The 19,964-nt window shown below is 40.9% G+C and overlaps 2 protein-coding genes across 7 annotated transcripts in view; one reads left to right on the top strand and one right to left on the bottom strand.

The window, feature by feature from the left end:
• The window catches only part of GPLD1 (glycosylphosphatidylinositol specific phospholipase D1), a 113,756-nt gene extending 94,351 nt beyond the window's left edge, over positions 1-19,405 (bottom strand). For 2 of the 3 annotated variants that reach the window (XR_008994466.1, XM_036911655.2), the window contains exons 1-4: positions 19,076-19,405; positions 16,408-16,659; positions 15,878-15,960; positions 13,456-13,511 (exon numbers count right to left, since the gene is read on the bottom strand). Coding sequence is in view for 2 of the 3 variants with exons in the window: in XM_036911655.2 (XP_036767550.2) it covers positions 13,456-13,511; positions 15,878-15,960; positions 16,408-16,433 (165 nt within the window). In the remaining variant the exon portion in view is untranslated. Of the gene's footprint in view, positions 1-13,455; positions 13,512-15,877; positions 16,312-16,407; positions 16,660-19,075 lie in introns of those variants that run through there. The other variant, XM_036911657.2, reaches the window with a different exon arrangement.
• Positions 19,405-19,964, top strand: part of ALDH5A1 (aldehyde dehydrogenase 5 family member A1) — a 42,526-nt gene continuing 41,966 nt past the window's right edge. Inside the window, exon 1 of one of the 4 annotated variants that reach the window (XM_036911663.2) lies at positions 19,405-19,848. In XM_036911663.2, coding sequence (XP_036767558.2) covers positions 19,570-19,848 — 279 coding nt within the window. In that variant the 5' untranslated portion in view covers positions 19,405-19,569. The remainder of the gene's footprint in view (positions 19,849-19,964) is intronic. The other 3 variants (XM_036911661.2, XM_036911662.2, XR_005030133.2) reach the window with 3 other exon arrangements.

Below are 19,964 nucleotides of genomic sequence, written 5' to 3'. Positions count from 1 at the left end.
AGGATTTCCCTAAGGCTAATTTCATGGAACCAGAACTGATTTGCGTTAAGTTTTTCTGTGATCAGTGAAGTGAGAAAAATATAGCCATAAATACATATATATATATATATACATATATATATATATATCAATTATATGTGTGTATATATATGTCTGTATAGATAAATCAGTTTATAGTTGCTAGCTGTCTTTAGAGTAAGATTATGTCCTTTGTGCTTTTTGAGGGGCAAGAAGATATATTTTCCTTTTTAAAATGATGTCAAAGTAGATGACAGAGATTTTCCTTTCAAAGTTCTCCCTCAGATGTCTGGCTAATTCCCTAATTCCAACTCGCTTATGGTGAGTGCAGCTGCATGCTAGAATCTAGAAAACAAAGAGTACATTTTACAGAATCCACCATGGAACCCACTTCTCCCTCTTTTGCTTCTTCAGCTAGCATGGGAGTGCTTGGTGTTTCCACAGGAGTAGCAAGGAGCCCTGGTGTTCCCAGGCAGAGTGGGCATCCATTTTGCTAGTAATGCTAGTGAGACAGGGGCCGTGGGTATAGTCAGAGTAGGGTGAGGGCCTCCAGAAAAAGCAAGGCAGGATATTTACAGTCAGAGCAATATAACTGCATGCAAGGAAACCCCCTACCAAAGCTCTATGTTAAACATTAAGCTCTAGAGTCATTCTTCGGTGAGATCAGTTAATATTCCATGCTAATCATTTGTAATGTGTGATGTGTAAGATTCACTCTAGCACGCTAAAAGGCCCAGGCCTGTGTGCTGTCCTTCCTCCTTCAGACCTGATGAGGTGATTTGCAATCTGGGCAATTAATAATGGCAAGCAAGGCCTGCCATAAACAACATACTAAAAGGCAGGAAGGATTCCACCTTAAGGATAAGATTTCATTTTAATACCCAGGAAGTTAAGAAGTAAGATTCTTAATTTACTCTTTAGCAAACAATACCTCAGCCCAGATTAGGGGCTCAGCAGATAGTGTTTGATATGCTCCCAGACCAAGAAGCAGGTATCTCAGGGAGAAATCAGAGCAGGAAGTTCCTTGTGTTAATTCTAAATATTCAAGGACCACTTAACAGTCCACACCCCTAAGCCTTTTTTCACGTTCCCAAAAATCCTCAACTGCCTATAAAACCCCTAGACAACGTACAACTACAGGCTCTCTTATCCCCTCCTGGCATGAGCCAGGAGCTCTGTCCTCTCACTTTATCTCTCAGTAAAAGCCTTTCCCTGGCTCTCCTACTTTGGGTGTTTGCTAAGCTCATTCTTCTACTCTGCAAACAAGAACCCTGGTATCACTAGAATGGCTGAGGTTATGAGGTCCCCAAGCCAACAGTGAAAGTGGCAGCTTCTTACTTTCCAAACTGTGAAGGAGAAAGTTGGACCTGGAGCTAGTCAATGGACAGTGGTTGTTTGACTAGGCATAGGTCGCCCTGGCAGGCCAGTTCTGTGTCCTTTCTGGAGCTCAGTCTAGCACCTGCTCCTTCAGTTGACACAGTCTGTCTGCACTGAATTCCCTAAGTCTTGGTATCGAGCGCCTTTCAGCATAATCTAGCTATGATCTGCAAATGAACTCTGATTGACCCAATGGGCAAAGTAAAAGGTTGGCAACCCAACTTTTTAATTTTTCAATAAGGACTTACTAACAACATGGACCATGCATGGAGGCAACAAAGAAGTACATCCAAAATAGAGTATCATTTGGTTTTTTATTTTTATTTTCCAATAAGTATCCCATTCCCACTCTGTTACAGAGACAGAATCACTCTCGCTTGAGGAGAATTCCATGCTGATCAGGTAGGGCTGACTACAGGGGTACGAGGCCAGCATTTCCACTCCCACCACAAAGCTGGGCTCAGAGATGCACATCTGATTAAAGCTAGTTCAATGAGAAGTTTCCCTAAGACTTCTCAGCAGGAGCTGGGGCAAGATGCCCTCTTCCCTTTGGGGATTTTAAGCTTGCAAGTGGAGTCCTGGATGACCAGTGTCGTCCATGTGGAGAGATAGAGCACCATCTATAACTCTGGATCCAGCTCTGTCTCAGGGATATCAATTATACGAAACATGCCCTTTTTTTTCTAAAGGTAGCTAGAGCTGGACCTTTGTCATTTATTAACTTCATTGAATGTTTACCTTGCCACCCACTGTTCTAGTCACTTTATATATATATTAAGACTTGAACCTGCATTTCCTAGTGAGATAGATATTGTTATTTAACATAAAAAATAATTCTGAAGTAAAATTTGAAAAGTAAATGTGTCAGCAAAATAGGAAATTGCTGGGGGGAAAAAGAGTACAGAGGAAAGATGCAGCCTTCAGATATTAAAAATAGTACTTCTGTAAGCTACAGAAATAAATAATAGTATGATACTGGAACCAAGACAGATCAGTGAAACAGAATAAAGAGTAAAGAAACAGACTGAAGCATACATAGTAACAAGTATGATAGAGATGAATGAGAGATGGTATAATCAAGAAATGGTATTGGCACTATCTCACCATGACAACAATTCCATTTTTGCAGGGGGCGTCCATGATTATCCGGGGCAACACAGGCTTGAAATTGACATTCCCAATACAGGGCACTGGATCCCTACCACGCTTTATGCCAAAATAAATGCAGGCTGAATTATGGAGTAAAATGTCATTAATGGAACCATAAAATTAACACCACAAAGTGTAAGCAAATAATTATATAATCTTGGAGTGGGAATGATTTTTCTAAGCAAAACATACAGGCAGAAAAGAGAAAATTGATGCACTTAACTACACAAAAATTTAAGTATTCTGCATGGTAAAAAGCACCAGAAACAAAGATCAAGAGAAAAATAAATAACCATGAAATTATTTGATGGATGATGTGATAGTATCTTTAATAAATAAGCCATTATTAAACATAAAGATAAACATCCTAATAGACAAATGAGCAAATGGCATAGGCAATTCACAGAAGAGGTAATAGAAATAGATGATAAACACCTGAAAATATACTTAACCTCATTACTAATAATTAGAATGCTAATTAAGATGATAAAAAATGCTATTTTCACCTACCATATTGGCAAAAATTTTTTTAATTAAAAAAAGGCCCTAAAAGTAAATTTGTTTCCAAACTGAAGCTACTTATCAAGAAGTTTCAATTAAGAATAGTAACCCTTCCTTGGTTATAAATGACTTCCCTGACTTGCTTTCTCATTTGTTTCTGTGCCATTTGGATTTAACTAGCAGTGCCAGGACTAAAGGGATTTGCTGAGAATATCTATCAAGAATAATGGAGGCCAGGTTTCTCACTGTTGGAGAAAGGAGTTACAGATATGGGCATAGAGAAGGTTAGAAAAAATCCTGTAGCAATGGGTTGAAATCGGAGATACTTCTGTGAACTCAGGTTTTAAATGGAGAGACAGACACAAAGCCAACCTGAAGTGGAAACTGGGAGAATTTGAGCATTAAAATAAATAATGATAGCAATGTAATATAAACCATTGAATAAAATAAGAATCCATGAATGTATACTGATATAAATAAATAAATAAATGGGGAAGATGGGAAAGCTCTACCTAACAGCAGAATGCCAACGAATAAATGTAGAAGGAATGATGGAATCAGATCATTATTATGATGGTCGCCAAACTGTTTATTATTCAGGCAAGAATTAATGGATGCTAAAACTAGTAGGAAAAAGTTTGATGAGAAACAGGATATTTATATTACCTCAATATATCTCCCCACAAAATACTTACTTGCTAATCAATTAAATGGTAGAAATAGCTCATTAAATTTCCAGTGTAAAAATGTGGCAGATACCATCTAAGCCAAGTAATAAAAATTAGTATTACTAGGAATTCTGCTTCTAGGAAGACGGAGTAGATGTACTTTTCCATAGTTCTCTTGCTGCTAAAACCTGGACATGTATACAAATTAACATAAGATGACTGAAAGTTGGAGATAAGTATGCAGAGTGGCCAAGGAACTCAAGACCTCATTGGGGTGAATTCCCTGGGTTTTCTTTTTGCCTTATATATCCCAAACTGGATACTAGAAATTCCAACCACCTAGAAACCCCAATGGATACAGAAAAAATAAAAATAAAAATGAAAAGCCTGCTCTTTCTTGCCATAGAACCAGGAATTAGGCAGCCTAACAAGACAGAAAACTTTTAGACAAGGAGCCAAGATGGCGGCATGAGTAGAGCAGTGGAAATCTCCTCCCAAAACCATACATATTTTTGAAAATACAACAAATACAACTACTCCTAAAAGAGAGACCAGAAGACACAGGACAACAGCCAGACCACATCCACACCTGCAAGAACCCAGCGCCTCGCGAAGGGGGTGAGATACAAGCCCCGGCCCGGCGGGAGCCGAGCGCCCCTCCCCACAGCTCCCGGCGGGAGAAGAGGAGTCGGAGCGGGAGGGAGACGGAGCCCAGGACGGCCGAACACCCAGCCCCCGCCATCCGGGCCAGAGCGCAGACACAGTGCGTGGGGTGCTGGATACTAGGGAAACAGGACAGTAAAACCTGCAAGTGGGTCCCCACAGGCGGTGCCCCTGGGACAAAGAAAAGAGTGTTTTGAAAGGCTTAAAGGGACAGGGGCCCCACAGCTGAACAGACACATCCAAGTACAATCAGCTCAACAGCTGGGAACCCGGGGATCTCTGGGCGCCCTAACCCCCTGGGCGGCAGCGCAGCCCCAAGGCCCCTCACGGCAATAAACAGCCTCCTGCCCATTCCCACTCTGGCCTGGCGGCCCCACCATAGCAACAGAGCTGCCTGAGGCCGGCCACGCCCACAGCAACCACACACGGAGCCTCCTCCACAGCGGCAGGGCAAGACTCAGAGGCCCCGTCTGCGCGCAGCTGCCCAGCACAAGCCGCTAGGGGTCGCCGTTCTCCCAGGAGAGGAGGGACACAAACCAGCAAGAAGGGACGTTCTTCCAGCTGACACGTGCCAACTACCCATGACTACCTCTATCGCCATGAAAAGACAGAAGAATTTGATACAGATCAGATTAACCCAGACAGTCTCCCCTGAAAAGGAATCTGGGAAGACAGACCTAACCAATCTTCCTGAAAAAGAATTTAAAATTAAGGTCATAACCATGCTGATTGACTTGCAGAGAAATATGCAAGAGCTAAGGAGGGAGAATACAGAAATAAAACAATCTCTGGAAGGATTTAAAAGCAGGATGGATGAGATGCAAGAGGCCATTGATTGATTAGAAACCAGAGAACAGGAACGCATAGAAGCTGATGCAGAGAGAGATAAAATGATCTCCAGGAATGAAAGAATATTAAGAGAACTGTGTGACCAATAGAAATGGAACAATATCCACAATATAGGGGTACCAGAAGAAGAAGAGAGAGAGAAAAGGGGATAGAAAGTGTATTTGAAGAAATAATTGCTGAAAAATTCCCCAAACTGGGGGAGGAAATAGTCACTCAGACCACGGAAGTACACAAAACACCCAACAGAAGGGACCCATGGAGGACAACACCAAGACACATAATAATTAAAATGGCAAAGATCAAGGACAAGGACAGAGTTATAAAGGCAGCTAGAGAGAGGAATAAGGTCACCTACAAAGGAACACCCATCAGGCTATCATCAGACTTCTCAACAGAAACCTTAAAGGCCAGAAGAGAATGGCATGATATATTTAATGCAATGAAACAGAAGGGCCTTGAACCAACAATACTGTAGCCAGCATGATTATCATTTTAAATAAGAAGGAGGGATTAAACAATTCCCAGACAAGCAAAAGTTGAGGGAATTTATCTCCCACATACCACCTCTACAGGGTATTTTAGAGGGACTGCTCTAGATGGGAGCACTCCTAAGGCTAAATGATGTCACCAGAGAAAATGAAATCACAGCAAAGAAAGCAGACCAAACAAATACTAACTAAAGGCAAAAAGTAAAATGAACTACCCACAAAAGCAGTCAAAGGAAACACAAAAGAGCACAGAATAAAACACCCGACATATAAAGAAAGGAAGAAGAGGAATAAGAAGGGAGAGAAATAAAGAATCATCAGACAGTGTTTATAATAGCTCAATAAGCAAGTTAAGATAGACATAAAAATACTAAAGAAGCTAACCTTGAAACCTTTGGTAACGACGAACCTAAAGCCTGCAATGGCAATAAGTATATATCTTTCAATAATCACCCTAATGTAAATGGACTGAATGCACCAATCAAAAGACACAGAGTAATAGAATGGATAAAAAAGCAAGACCCATCTATATGCTGCTTACAAGACACTCACCTCAAACCCAAAGACATGCACAGACTAAAAGTCAAGGGATGGAAAAAGATATTTCATGTAAACAAAAAGGAGAAAAAAGCAGGTGTTGCAGTACTAGTATCAGACAAAATAGACTTCAAAACAAAGAAAGTAACAAGAGATAAAGAAGGACATTACATAATGATAAAGGGCTCAGTCCAACAAGAGGATGTACCCATTATAAATATATATGCACCCAATACAGGAGCACCAGCATATGTGAAACAAATACTAACAATTAAAGGAGGAAATAGAATGCAATGCATTAATTTTAGGAGACGTCAACACAGCACTCACTCCAAAGGATAGATCCATCAGACAGAAAATAAGTAAGGACACAGAGGCACTGAACAACACACTAGAACAGATGGACTTAATAGACATCTACAGAACACTACACCCAAAAGCAACAGGATACACATTCTTCTCAAGTGTACATGGAACATTCTACAGAATAGACCACATACTGGGCCACAAAAAGAGCCTCAGTAAATTAAAAAAGATTGAAATGCTACCAACCAACTTTTCAGACCACAAAGGTATAAAACTAGAAATAAATTGTACAAAGAAAGCAAAAAGCCCACAAACACATGGAGGCTTAAAAACATGCTCCTAAATAATCAATGGATCAATGACCAAATCAAAATAGAGATCAAGCAATATATGGAGACTAATGAAAACAACAGCACAAAGCCCCAAATTCTGTGGGACACAGCGAAGGCAGTCCTAAGAGGAAACTATATAGCAATCCAGGCCTATTTAAAGAAGGAAGAACAATCCCAAATGAATAGTCTAAAGTCACAATTATTGAAATCAGAAAAAGAAGAACAAATGAGGCCTAAAGTCAGCAGAAGAAGGGACATAATAAAGATCAGAGAAGAAATAAATAAACTTGAGAAGAATAAAACAATAGAAAAAAATCAGTGAAACCAAGAGCTGATTCTTTGAGAAAATAAACAAAATAGATAAGCCTCTAGACAGACTTATTAAGAGAAAAAGAGAATCAACACACATCAACAGAATCAGAAACGAGAAAGGAAAAATCACAACAGACCCCACAGAAATACAAAGAATTATTAGAGACTACTATGAAAACCTATATGCTAATAAGCTGGAAAACCTAGAAGAAATGGACAACTTCCTAGAAAAATACAACCTTCCAAGACTGACCAAGGAGGAAACAGAAAATCTAAACAAACCAATTACCAGCAAAGAAATTGAATGGGTAATCAAAAGACTACCCAAGAACAAAACCCCTGGGCCAGATGGATTTACCTTGGAATTTTATCAGACATACAGAGAAGATATAATTCCCATTCCCCTTAAAGTTTTCCAAAAAATACAACAGGAGGCAATACTACCAAACTCATTCTATGAAGACAACATCACCCTAATACCAAAACCAGGCAAAGACCCCACCAAAAAGGAAAACTACAGACCAATAACCATGATGAACATAGATGCAAAAATACTCAACAAAATATTAGCAAACCAAATTCAAAAATACATCAAAAGGATCGTATACCATGACGAAGTGGAATTCATCCCAGGGATGCAAGGATGGTGCAACATTCAAAAATCCATCAACATCATCCACCACATCAATAAAAAGAAGGACAAAAATCACATGATCATCTCCATAGACACTGAAAAAGCATTCGACAAAATTCAACATCCATTCATGATAAAAACTCTCAAAAAAATGGGCACAGAGGGCAAGTACCTCAACATAATAAAGGCCATATATGATAAACCCACAGCCAACATCATACTGAACAGGGAGAAGCTGAAAGCTTTTCCTCTGAGATCGGGTACAAGACAGGGACGCCCACTCTCCCCACTGTTATTCAACATAGTACTGGAGGTCCTAGCCACAGCAATTAGACAAATCAAAGAAATACAAGGAATACAGATTGGTAAAGAAGTTAAACTATTTGCAGATGACATGATATTGTACATAAAAAACTCTAAAGACTCCACTCTAAAACTACTAGAACTAATATCAGAATTCAGCAAAGTTGCAGGATACAAAATTAACACACAGAAATCTGTGGCTTTCCTATACACTAACAATGAACTAACAGAAAGAGAAATCAGGAAAACAATTCCATTCACAATTGCATCAAAAAGAATAAAATACCTGGGAATGAACCTAACCAAGGAAGTAATAGACCTATACCTGAAAACTACAAGACACTCTTAAGAGAAATTGAAGAGGGAACTAACAAATGGAAACTCATCCCATGCTCTTGGCTAGGAAGATTTAATATCATCAAAATGGCCATCCTGCCCAAAGCAATATACAGATTTGAGGCAATCCCTATCAAATTACCAACAACATTCTTCAATGAACGGGAACAAACAGTTCAAAAATTCATATGGAAACACCAAAGACACCGAATAGCCAAAGCAATCCTGAGAAGGAAGAATAAAGTGGGGGGATCTTGCTCCTAAACTTCAAGCTCTACTACAAAGCCACAGTAATCAAGACAATTTGGTACTGGCACAAGAACAGAGCCACAGACCAGTGGAACAGAATAGAGACTCCAGACATCAACCCAGACATATATGGTCATTTAATATACGATAAAGGAGCCATGGACATACAATGGCGAAATGACAGTCTCTTCAACAGATGGTGCTGGCAAAACTGGACAGCTACATGTAAGAGAATGAAACTGGATCACTGTCTAACTCCATACACAAAAGTAAATTCAAAATGGATCAAAGACCTGAATGTAAGTCATGAAACCATAAAACTCTTAGAAAAAAAAATAGGCAAAAATCTCTTGGACATAAACATGAGTGACTTCTTCATGAACATATTTCCCCGGGCAAGGGAAACAAAAGCAAAAATGAACAAGTGGGACTATATCAAGCTGAAAAGCTTCTGTACAGCAAAGGATACCATCAATAGAACAAAAAGGTACCCTACAGTATGGGAGAATATACTCATAAATGACAGATCTGATAAAGGGTTGACATCCAAAATATATAAAGAGCTCACACACCTCAACAAACAAAAAGCAAATATCCAATTAAAAAATGGGCAGAGGAGCTGAACAGACAGTTCTCCAAAAAAGAAATTCAGATAACCAACAGACACATGAAAAGATAGATGCTCCACATAGCTAGTCATCAGAGAAATGCAAATTAAAACCACAATAAGATATCACCTCACACCAGTAAGGATCACCACCATCCAAAAGACAAACAACAACAACAAATGTTGGTGAGGTTGCAGAGAAAGGGGAACCCTAAGAATGCAGCAGCCCAGTTTGAAAAAGACAGATGCACCCCTATGTTTATCGCAGCACTATTTACAATAGCCAAGAAATGGAAGCAACCTAAGTGTCCATCAGTAGATGGATAAAGAAGATGTGGTACATATACACAATGTAACATTATTCAGCCATAAGAAGAAAACAAATCCTACCATTTGCAACAACATGGATGGAGCTAGAGGGTATTACGCTCAGTGAAATAGGCCAGGCGGAGAAAGACAAGTACCAAATGATTTCACTCATATGTGGAGTATAAAAACAAAGAAAAACTGAAGGAACAAAACATCAGCAGAATCACAGAACTCAAGAATGGACTAACAGTTACCAAAGGAAAAGGGCCTGGGGAGGATGGGTGGCAAGGGAGGGATAAGCGGGAAAAAGAAAGGGCACATTATGATTAGCATGTATAATGTGGGGGGGGGTACAGGGAGGGCTGTACAACACAGAGAAGACAAGTAGTGATTCTACAGCATCTTACTACACTGATGGACAGTGACTGTAATGGGGTGTGAGGGGGGGACTTGGTGAAGGGGGGAGCCTAGTAAACATAATGTTCTGCATGTAATTGTAGATTAATGACAAAAAAAACCACTTTTAGACAACCACCTCTTTACTCCAGCCAAACACCATAGAAAAAAACTGTGGCCCTACCCTTACACCCAACCAGCTAAGGCTAAATGGGGAGCCCAGATTCCCCCCTCACCAGGCTGCACTGCGGTGCCCCAGTACCCACACTGGAATGGCATCAGAGAAGGCCAAGGAGGGAGCCAGGACATTCAACCCTGCCATCCTGCCCTCACACCCATCCTTCAGAATCAGGAGAGACCATGAAGACGGCCTGGACATTCAATTCTAACTGGCAGTAATGAGGAGTCTCCCCTCCCCAATGAGGTTGTGTCAGAAGGGACCCAAAGGGGATGAGAACATTTACCACCAGCAGCAATAAGGTGCCACACCTGCCCTCTGACATCAGTAAAGGCCACTGTGAGGAGCAGTAATGAGGCGCTCCTATGGCTCCCAGCCAGGGGGTATTAGTGGAGGCCCAGTGGAAAACCTTGACTTCTACTCCCAGTTAACAGAAGTCTCCCTACCCCTTTCACTGCCAGAAGTCAACTGAAACAGAAAATGTACATAAGATACAAAGTCTAATAATGTAATACCTAGAATGTCCAGGTTTCAGTCAAAGATAACTCATCATACCAAAAACCAGGAAGATCTCAAAAGGAATGAAAAAAGATAATCAGTAGATGCCAACACTGAGATGGCAGAAATCTTAGCATTATGACAAACATTTCAAAGCAGCCACCAACAAAAAACTTAGAAAACAATTAGAAATACACTTGAAACAAACAAGTCTCAGCAAAGAAACAGAAGATAAAAAGAAGCAAATGGAAATTTTAGAACTGAAAAATAAAATAGCTGAAACAAAAGTTAACATCACTGGAAATGGTCCAGGATTATATTGTGTGCCTTCTGACATGATTTAATGAGAAGAATACAGCCTCACTTCAATGTTCTATGATATTTCTGTCAAAAAATAATCTCCAGGAGAATCTATCATGAGGAATCACCAGAAGAAATCAAAATAAGGTACATTCTACACAGTTACTGGACTTGTAAAATATCAAGATCATTATAGACAGTCTAGGCATGAGGAACAGTTCTAGGTTGGAGGAGATTAAAAAGAACTGACATATACAACACATAATCCTGAAATGGTCCTGGAATCATAAAAATCTTATTGAGACAACTGGTAAAATTTGAATGAGACCTAAGGATTGGGTGAGAGTGCTATTTCAATGTTGATTTCTTGCTTGTGATTATTATATTGTGATATATATGTGTCCTTGTTTTTATACACAATGTGTTAAAGGATAATAAGCAACTAACTCTCAAATAGTTCATTGAAAAATCAATATATATAAACAGAAGATGAAAAGGCAAATATGATAAGCTGTCAACAACTGGGGAAACTGGGTAAAAGGCATGCCGGAATTATTTGTTTAGTTTTTCAAGTTTTCTATTTCAAGTTACTGCAAAATAAAGTTAAAATAGAGAATTAGTTAAATAAATTATGGTACCTTCTAGATAACAGAAAAATGTATAATTGTTAAAATCATTATGAAGATTTCTATTGACATGTAAATATATCAACAATATGTGAAAGGAAAAACATCAAGTTACAAAATAGTGTGTAATTTTTTTTAAGTGCTAATAAATGCAGGGAAAATACATAGGATGACATAAAACCAAGTGTTAACACTGGTTATCTCTCATTTTTTTAAAAACAATAAAATTTCTTTTAGTTTTCTAATTAGAAAAGAAAAAAACTGTATTATGAGTGGGGAGGAAGAAGCAGGGCAACGAGGAGACAGCAACTAAACAAATAACTACTACCGCTCTGATTCCATGGTAAACGCACCACATTCTATTTATTCTTATAGAAAGGAAGTAAATGTCAGGGAAATAATGACCACCAATGTGAGGTCAGCTTGCTTCTTATAGCTCTCATAAGTTAATAAACTGATTTTCTCATCTCTATGCATTAACCTCTTATTCATTTAGTTAGTGTAAGTCAACATCTTTGAAGTACAGTCACCTCTGGATATACTATCAAAAGATAATCCCAGAACCATCAAAATTCAGACCCTGAATGTGCAGAGCTTGCCAAAATATTGGCAGCCTGCAGAGATCCACCTGTATAGCCAGCTAGCATCCTTCAGATGACTTCCCTCTGTATCACTTAACCAAACAATACCAATGAGTTCCCAAGTCAAAGAGCAGAGGTCAGTAGGGAGAAAGAGGATTCCCACATATGGAGATATAAAAAGATCATCAGTCTTCGAAAAGGCATATGATAATACTGTCCGAGGTAAAGTAATCCCTATTTATCTTCGTAAGTTAAAAGTGGGAAGTGTAAGCTCTCAGAGCACTTAGTTATTTCCAATGAGGGTGTCAGTTTTTGCACAGGACTGTTGCTGAGGGGAAGTATCTGTGTCCATTTAAAATATTTTAAGTTAAGTTAATGATTCGAGCTTGAGTAGCTCTACCGGCAAATCACTCCACACACTCAGGACTGGATTGCTCATGTGATGAATTAGGCAGATTCTTACTTCACTTCTTCTTTCCTGACTACTTTCTATCAGGTTCAACATGGAAAAGAATCAAATATAAATGCTGTTGAACTGGTGAGTAAGGAAGTTGAAATTCATGCCTAAAAGTGGTTTGAGGATGTAGTAGATTTCAGTTATTTTATCTTCCTGCTTTCCATACTTAGAGTATCAAGATTCCCTGGCAATAATTTGATCCAATTCTGATGTCCTGGGTGGAGATTAACCACTCTTATCAAATGTAAGTATTTAAGAATCATCTTTGTTACAATGTATAATTTAGCTATAGAACTAGATGTAGTATAGAGAGTCAGAATGGGTTCAACTAATTTGAGAATGGCTGAAAGGCAAGCCAGAGTCCTACGAAGAATACAGAAGGGAGAAGTTGAAAGAAGCATCTCAAAGCATACTTCCGTATAAATATTTCCTTCTCCTTGTTGTGACATGTTTTGTATATAACACACAGAGACAAGAAGTGGAAAACAAATGATTTATCTCAGATATGACTGCTCTTTATAAAAATAAAAGATGTACCATTTAAAAAATTCTCAAAATTTTTCAAATTATGATCACTAAAATATTTCAATGATACTAGTTCAATATATATAACGTTCAAGTAGCATTGGAGGGGCCATACACCTTTTAACCCCAAATATTAATGTTTTATAAAGACATAAAATGAGTCTTAAAATTACTGTTTAAATATGTTAGGACCTTTGTTTGACAGCTATGGAAGAAAATTAATGCACAGGAATAAAAGAAAAATTAAACTTTATACCTCTTTGTAGTTAACACTCGCACCCTGAAGGTGAAGAAACTCCAGAGCTCTGTGTCCTGAGAGAAATAAATACGTAAGTCATTTAAGTTCAACTATAACTAAAAACAGAACTTACTAGAGATAATTTTAAAAGGAAAATATGTAATTTCGTCACTTTAACCATCAAAGAAGTGGGAAATGAAAATTAAGTGTACACTTGTAATTTTCATTAGGCATAATTAGATTTGTACAATATTTATATTGTTATAATACAAATAAAGTTTGCATGGTGATATAAGGTTTCAGAACTGGCTCTATGACCCAGAGTAAGTTGCTTAACCTCTCTAGGCTTCAGTCCCCCCCTATGTAAAATTAAGTAAACAATACCCATCATACAGGTTTCTTGGGAGAATCACAGAAAATAAGTGCTAAGTGACAAACACTATGGCTGATACAATGAACAGAGCTGTCATCATATTTTCCCTCAACAGTCCACTGAGATAGATAAATCTAGGTAGGAAATGTGATACAGGGCCTAAGCATGGATTGAATCAATGATCCTCAACTGTTTTTTTCATTATTGGGCCACTTTAGAAGGACAAAAATAAAATCTCAGAAGTTTGCCTGCTCTACCCACATACCCATTCATACCCTGAATCTTCTTAGAATCAACAGGAAGATGAACATTCCTTGTAAAGACACATTCAAAGTGATACCTTATTTCTACTGTGAATCACATCCAATTTTTTAATTCATACAACAAAAAAAATACAGCCACTACTACAAGTGTTGATAACATAAGAGACAAGTTCACAGCCCACACAAATAACCTGTATGTAGGATGCCAGTGATTTCCGAATGACTGAGTGAGGCCAATTCTAACTCATTCACACAGTGTCAACCTTCCACACGGGCTCTATATAAGAAGTGAAAATGTGAACCGAGATATTTATAAAATCATTTTAGTTTGAAAAAAATTTCAAATTTTAGAGCTGTCTCCTTTACATAAACATCTCTAAAATCTGTGCAGTTTGGAATTGCCTTCAATTATCTTCACATAAGCATTATATATAATATATAATAAAATACTTAGTTTAAAGTATAGTTTTAATATATTAATTTATTAGGACCTTTGGTACCTACTGAAGAAAGGCAAGCAATTTTCGGATTATTAAATTTTTATGTAAATGTTTAAATTCTAAGGATTAAAAACTAGAATATTTCCATTTATATTTGTTCCTCTTCAGCCCACTTCTGTAATTTTAGCAATCTCAATTTCTAATAACTTAACAGTTGGAAGATACTTCAGAATTCACTAAGAAGAGGTTTTTATGGAAAACCGCTCATTTTACAGAAGAGGAATTGAAAGAGAAAGTACATTATTCAGAGTCACACATCAAGTTTACAGCAGAGCTGGTACTAGAACCTAAGTCTGATTCTCTTTTCAATTATTCTCTGTCTTCTTCATTTTAGCAATAAATGTTTTGGGAAAGACCATTGGACTATCTATCAAGAAATGTAATTCTAGGCCAGGCCACAAGCAGGTTAGCTATAAAAAGCCCTAAGATCAATGTCCTGATATGTAAAATAAAAGATAATTGGACTCAGTGACCTTTAGTACCCCTTCAAATGGTAAAATTCTGTGATCATAAGGTTGTTACCAACCAGAACTCAAGATCTAGGTCTATTTTACACAAATAAATGTTCATATTTTATTTGTAATTTTGTTGTGCTTTGTACCTTCTGGAGGTACAAAACAATACAAAACTATTCTGCAGGCAAAACTATAATATTGTTATTATTTTCATCTAAAGGAAACCAGATGTCAAGAATATCTGAAATTAATCCGAAAATTGCCATACAACATAATCATAACTAATTATGTTACAAATTGGCTCATATTTCCTCTAAGTTAAAAAAAATTACAAATACACTTCACACAAGAACCAAATCTTTGTGCTACCATTTGCTACCATATGTCCAGATAACTGCCTTCAGCCCTGAGCTGGCGGACACAGGTACTCTGCCCTCCACAACTCCTGTCATCATTCTGGGCTCCTCTAACACCAATGACTATCCAAACCCCTTTGCTTTCTTGCCCTCCCTGAAGCCAACCACTTTCAAAACACTTGATTCAGGGGACCCACTCCCATGGCCAGGTGTGGCTATTTACATATGCTTGGCAATATAAAATAGCAGCAGTAAGTTCCTCATGCTGTCATATCCTACCCATCTCTCTCCTCTTGTCCTATCAATTCTTCTGCTTCATGGCAGCCTCTAGTTTTCCCAACTCATTATTTTCCCATCCAGAGAAATAGCCAGGGACCCCCTCACTGCAGCAGGGGAACTTTCATCAATACATGAGAAAGACTTTAAATTTTCTCCTTAATGTCTTTTGAGAGATTCAATGCCCTTGATACCATAAGAAATCACCAGCACTTACCTATTTCTACATGTGTTGAAATGCCACACGGTGAACCTCTAGAGCAGAGAGAACCCAGAGTAATCAGCAGCCCAGCCCAGAACCTGAAAGCAGACATGCTCTGATTACTCTCTGCTCCTCTGGCGTCGAGAATGCACAGAGCTGGGGCAGCGCAGAGACCGAAACCCAGGCCCAGACGCACTGCTTTCCCTCTCCGCAGGTCACCGACACAGAAAACCAAGCCTCATTTCAAAATAATAACATTTTCCAGTAAAGTCAACTGTTAATTACTGTTTAACTTCACCAGACCAACAATCGAACTCCACCTGGGAGAGGAAATGAGCAATAAGCTGAAATCTAAGTGCCTGTAGGTGGAAGCATTGCTATCTTCTGACCAAGGTTTTCTCTGGGTTTGTTTTTAACATGAAATTTGAACAAAGGCACAAGCAAAGTTGTGTCCAAATATTCTTTGCTTTCTTAAAAAAGAATCACCCAAAAAAAAAAAAAAATCACCCGTCAATATTGATACCCAATACACTGGACCGACTCACCTTACAAGAGCTGATCTCTTATGCATCCTTTCCACACAAAAACAGGTTGCTCTACTTCCTCAGCCTCTGAAAGCTCCGAGGCTGGGAAAGCTTTTATGATGATCAGCTGGTACCGGCTTCTCTTTCAGTGTTTGGCAACAGATACTGACATTTGCATGTGATTACACAAGAGCAACCACTTCTGGTGTCTCTACTTCCGGCTGTTTGTCTCACCTGAGGGTTTCAGACCCGGGCAAGTTCACTCTGGATTGGCTGAGACCGAAAAATGACAACGGAACGTTTTTGGGGTAAAAGGTCTTACACCGTGGTGGTAGGTCAAGCATTAGAATCCCATCTGCCTCCCGGGCAGTCTGCACAAGCAAGCTGGGCCTCTCCACTGCCTCGCAGCCCCAGAACACTGGGTGGCACTCTTTATATAAAGTCAATAACAGCTCAGTGCCACAAGAGTGCAAGCATGTCTTTTGAGAGATTCAATGCTCTTGATACCATAAGAAATCACCAGTGAGCATTGCAGACGCACAATGGGCAACTATATTAGGGTCAGGTGAGATCCTGGCCATGGAACTTCCATTTTCCCTACACTATTCTCATAGGGTTTATCCAGATTGTTGCATGGTCAGATTCCTGCAGCCCAAGCAAAAATGCCTATTCTGCTTGGTATAGGGGAGCGGGCAGAGTTTCTGGACTAAGAAACAAAGATTCAGAAAGTACTAGGGTCAGAATATACTTGTCATGAAGTATCCAATCTATAGCATTTATTCCATGGGGAAAATTGGGTTGGACTATGGAAATGATGGTGATCTTAAAACCCTAATTGTGCATATTACACCTTAAAAACAAGAAGGGAGATCCTGAAAGAGTGGGAGGAAATGGTATTCATCCTCAGGTTAGCCAAATGGAAGAGAAGAATAGAAGATGGGATGATCAGAGGCCCTTCAGTGTCTGCCGAGTTTCCTCTGTAACCTTAGCTCAGCCACCTGCAAGCCCAGGGAAAAGAATCCCAAAGCTCTGCCTCAAGTTTGAGGGCACTGGGCCCAGCTACTCCTGACTGCCTTTAGGCCATAGGCCATCAGCTGGTATGTTTTATCTGGGCTAGTGTTCTATAAACTTAGGTCTAATGTGTTGCTGCCATCATGGTTCTTTACAGCAAATGAGGGAGACATGGAGAAAGATGAGAATTAGGAGGTGGAGGGCAGGCTGAGGAGAAAGGAAGATCCCTGCCACCTGGTGGACTTGTCCTTGGAGACCCTGGTGAGCACCCAGCAGGACTTGGGGGGGCATCAGGGCAGCCTAGAAATAACACAGGAACCAGGAGGCAATGTTCCTACTCCAAATGCGGACTTGCACAGGGCACAAAACCATGGTGGAAAGGAAGGGTGACATCATGAATTTCCCAGGCCTTAGGCACTTTTGCCTTTGGGGGCCCCTTCCTTCATAAAAATTAAAAACATTATGCTTTTTACATCTGTATTGGTATAAATATTAATTTGTAGTTACTAAAAGTTCATTATTTTCCTTACAATTTTAGAAGAAACTAAACTTTTCGGGTGCCCCTGAAAGTACTGTGGGCTCCTAGTCATTGGGCCCACTGTGCCTAACAGAAGTCAGCTGAGTACTGTTTGAAATGGAACCTTAAAAAGATAAGCAGGCTAACTGTGGATCAAGAGAGCAGCCACCACTGTCTTCACTTTTTTGGGCCTCAGTTTCCTCAACAACAACAGAACTATCTCCCCAAAGCTGTGGACATCAGCTGTCAGTAGAACTCCCTCTGCAGCCGGTAGAAGGAAGCGTGCCAGCTCCCCAGTCTTGAGTGTGATATCCACCTGGCAGCCCTCTTGCTACCAGGACTTCCTCTCTCTCCAGTTCCCTTAATAAAATACGGAAGGAAATAGTGAATTAACATACACAAAAGGTGAAACTCCGCTGTTCCACTTTTGCCAGATGTGACTAACTCAAGATTGTGTTTTGCTGAGGCAGTATTACTCAAGGTAAAAATTTACTGCCTGGGCATTTTACAGATCCAAATCCAACATCCTATAAAAAGGTGAAGAGCCCACAGCTCTGGAAAAGCCTGCAAGAGACTCTCAACTCAGTAGGAATGTTGAAGGGAAAATATGCTGAGACCTACTATGGTAAACCAATGCAGAGTTGGGCTCCATGCATGGAAGTGTGAACTTACGGACTCTTGAGTATAGGCCTGCTATTTTAATTTTTATTCTCATTAAAGTTGAAGATTCCTTGCTGCTGCTGTGTTTTAAGCCATGTCCAATTGTGGTTACATCTTGATGGATTCGTAAATGGTCGCATTGACTAGTTGGTGCTTAATTTTAATCTTACTAGTGGCTTGACCTAGAGCAGCTCGTATGATTTTGAACTTTGTACTGAGTACAACGCAGCAACTGTATTGAGCATTAAACATTATCTCACAACAAACCTATCGTGCAATGGGAGGACTGAGGTTTTAAGTACTTTGTCAAAGATCACACAGCTTGTTGACCAGGAATTATGAGTTTGGATCCCAGTCTGTATCCAAAGGCGCCGTTACGGATGAGGGGCATTCCTTGTTCCCGAGTACTACAGACAACACCTAGACATACACCCAGAAGGGCATCGGGCAGCAGCAGACTGGGGCCACACTTCGCCCCCTCAGAGAACCTCGCCCCCAAACCATAAATGCGCAGCTGCTGTGGCGGTGAAGACACGCGATCATGCACTTTGCAGCTGGGACGGACACAGGCGCTCCATGGACGAAGCAAATTCCAGTAGCGGGGGATGCGGGTTTGGAGGGATGGCGGGAGGAAGAAGTAGTTCTCCTGCCAAGGTCAGAGGCTAGGAAATCGTTAAACATGAACACTCGCTAGGGGTAAAGGCACGGTCCGCAGACACATCTCCCGGCGGGCCTGCCCATCCCCCGTCCCAGCCCTTCCCGGGTGGCGCAGGGAGGGCACTGCGCGGCGCTCAGGATGAGGTCGGGGGTCCAGCACGGCGGCGCGGCGCAAGCGCGCGGGGAGAGGGCGCTGCTCGGCGTATCCGCAACCTTCAGCCCGGGCCCGCCTCCCCAGCGCGCCGCCGCCGACCGGCTCCTCGCGCGGCTCCCGGCCCCAGCCCTCGGGTGCGCGCGCTCGCTTGCCTGCTTCCGGCCGCTGTCGCCGCCCCCGGACCATGGCGACCTGCCTGCGGCTGCGGAGCTGCCGGGCCGCGCGCCTCCGGACCCGGGGCCGCGGCTACGCTGGGGATTCGGCGGGCCTCTCTGCGGCGCTGCTGCGCACAGACGGCTTCGTGGGCGGCCGCTGGCTTCCGGCCGCCGCCGCCTTCCCGGTGCACGACCCGGCCAGCGGCGCCGAGCTGGGCATGGTGGCCGACTGCGGGGTGCCCGAGGCCCGCGCCGCCGTGCGCACCGCCTACGAAGCTTTCTGCAGCTGGAGGGGCGTCTCGGCCAAGGTGAGTGTGCACCGGATCGCAGCGGGGACGGGAGCCTTGCGCCATAGTGAAACCAGCCGCATGCCGCCTCCCTCTCCCCAGCCCTCCGGGACACACCATGAGGAGCAAGGAAAGAG

The sequence above is a fragment of the Manis pentadactyla genome, chromosome 16 (genome assembly GCF_030020395.1).
Source record: "Manis pentadactyla isolate mManPen7 chromosome 16, mManPen7.hap1, whole genome shotgun sequence".
Lineage (NCBI taxonomy): Eukaryota > Metazoa > Chordata > Mammalia > Pholidota > Manidae > Manis > Manis pentadactyla.
This window is presented reverse-complemented; position numbering and strand designations above follow the sequence as displayed.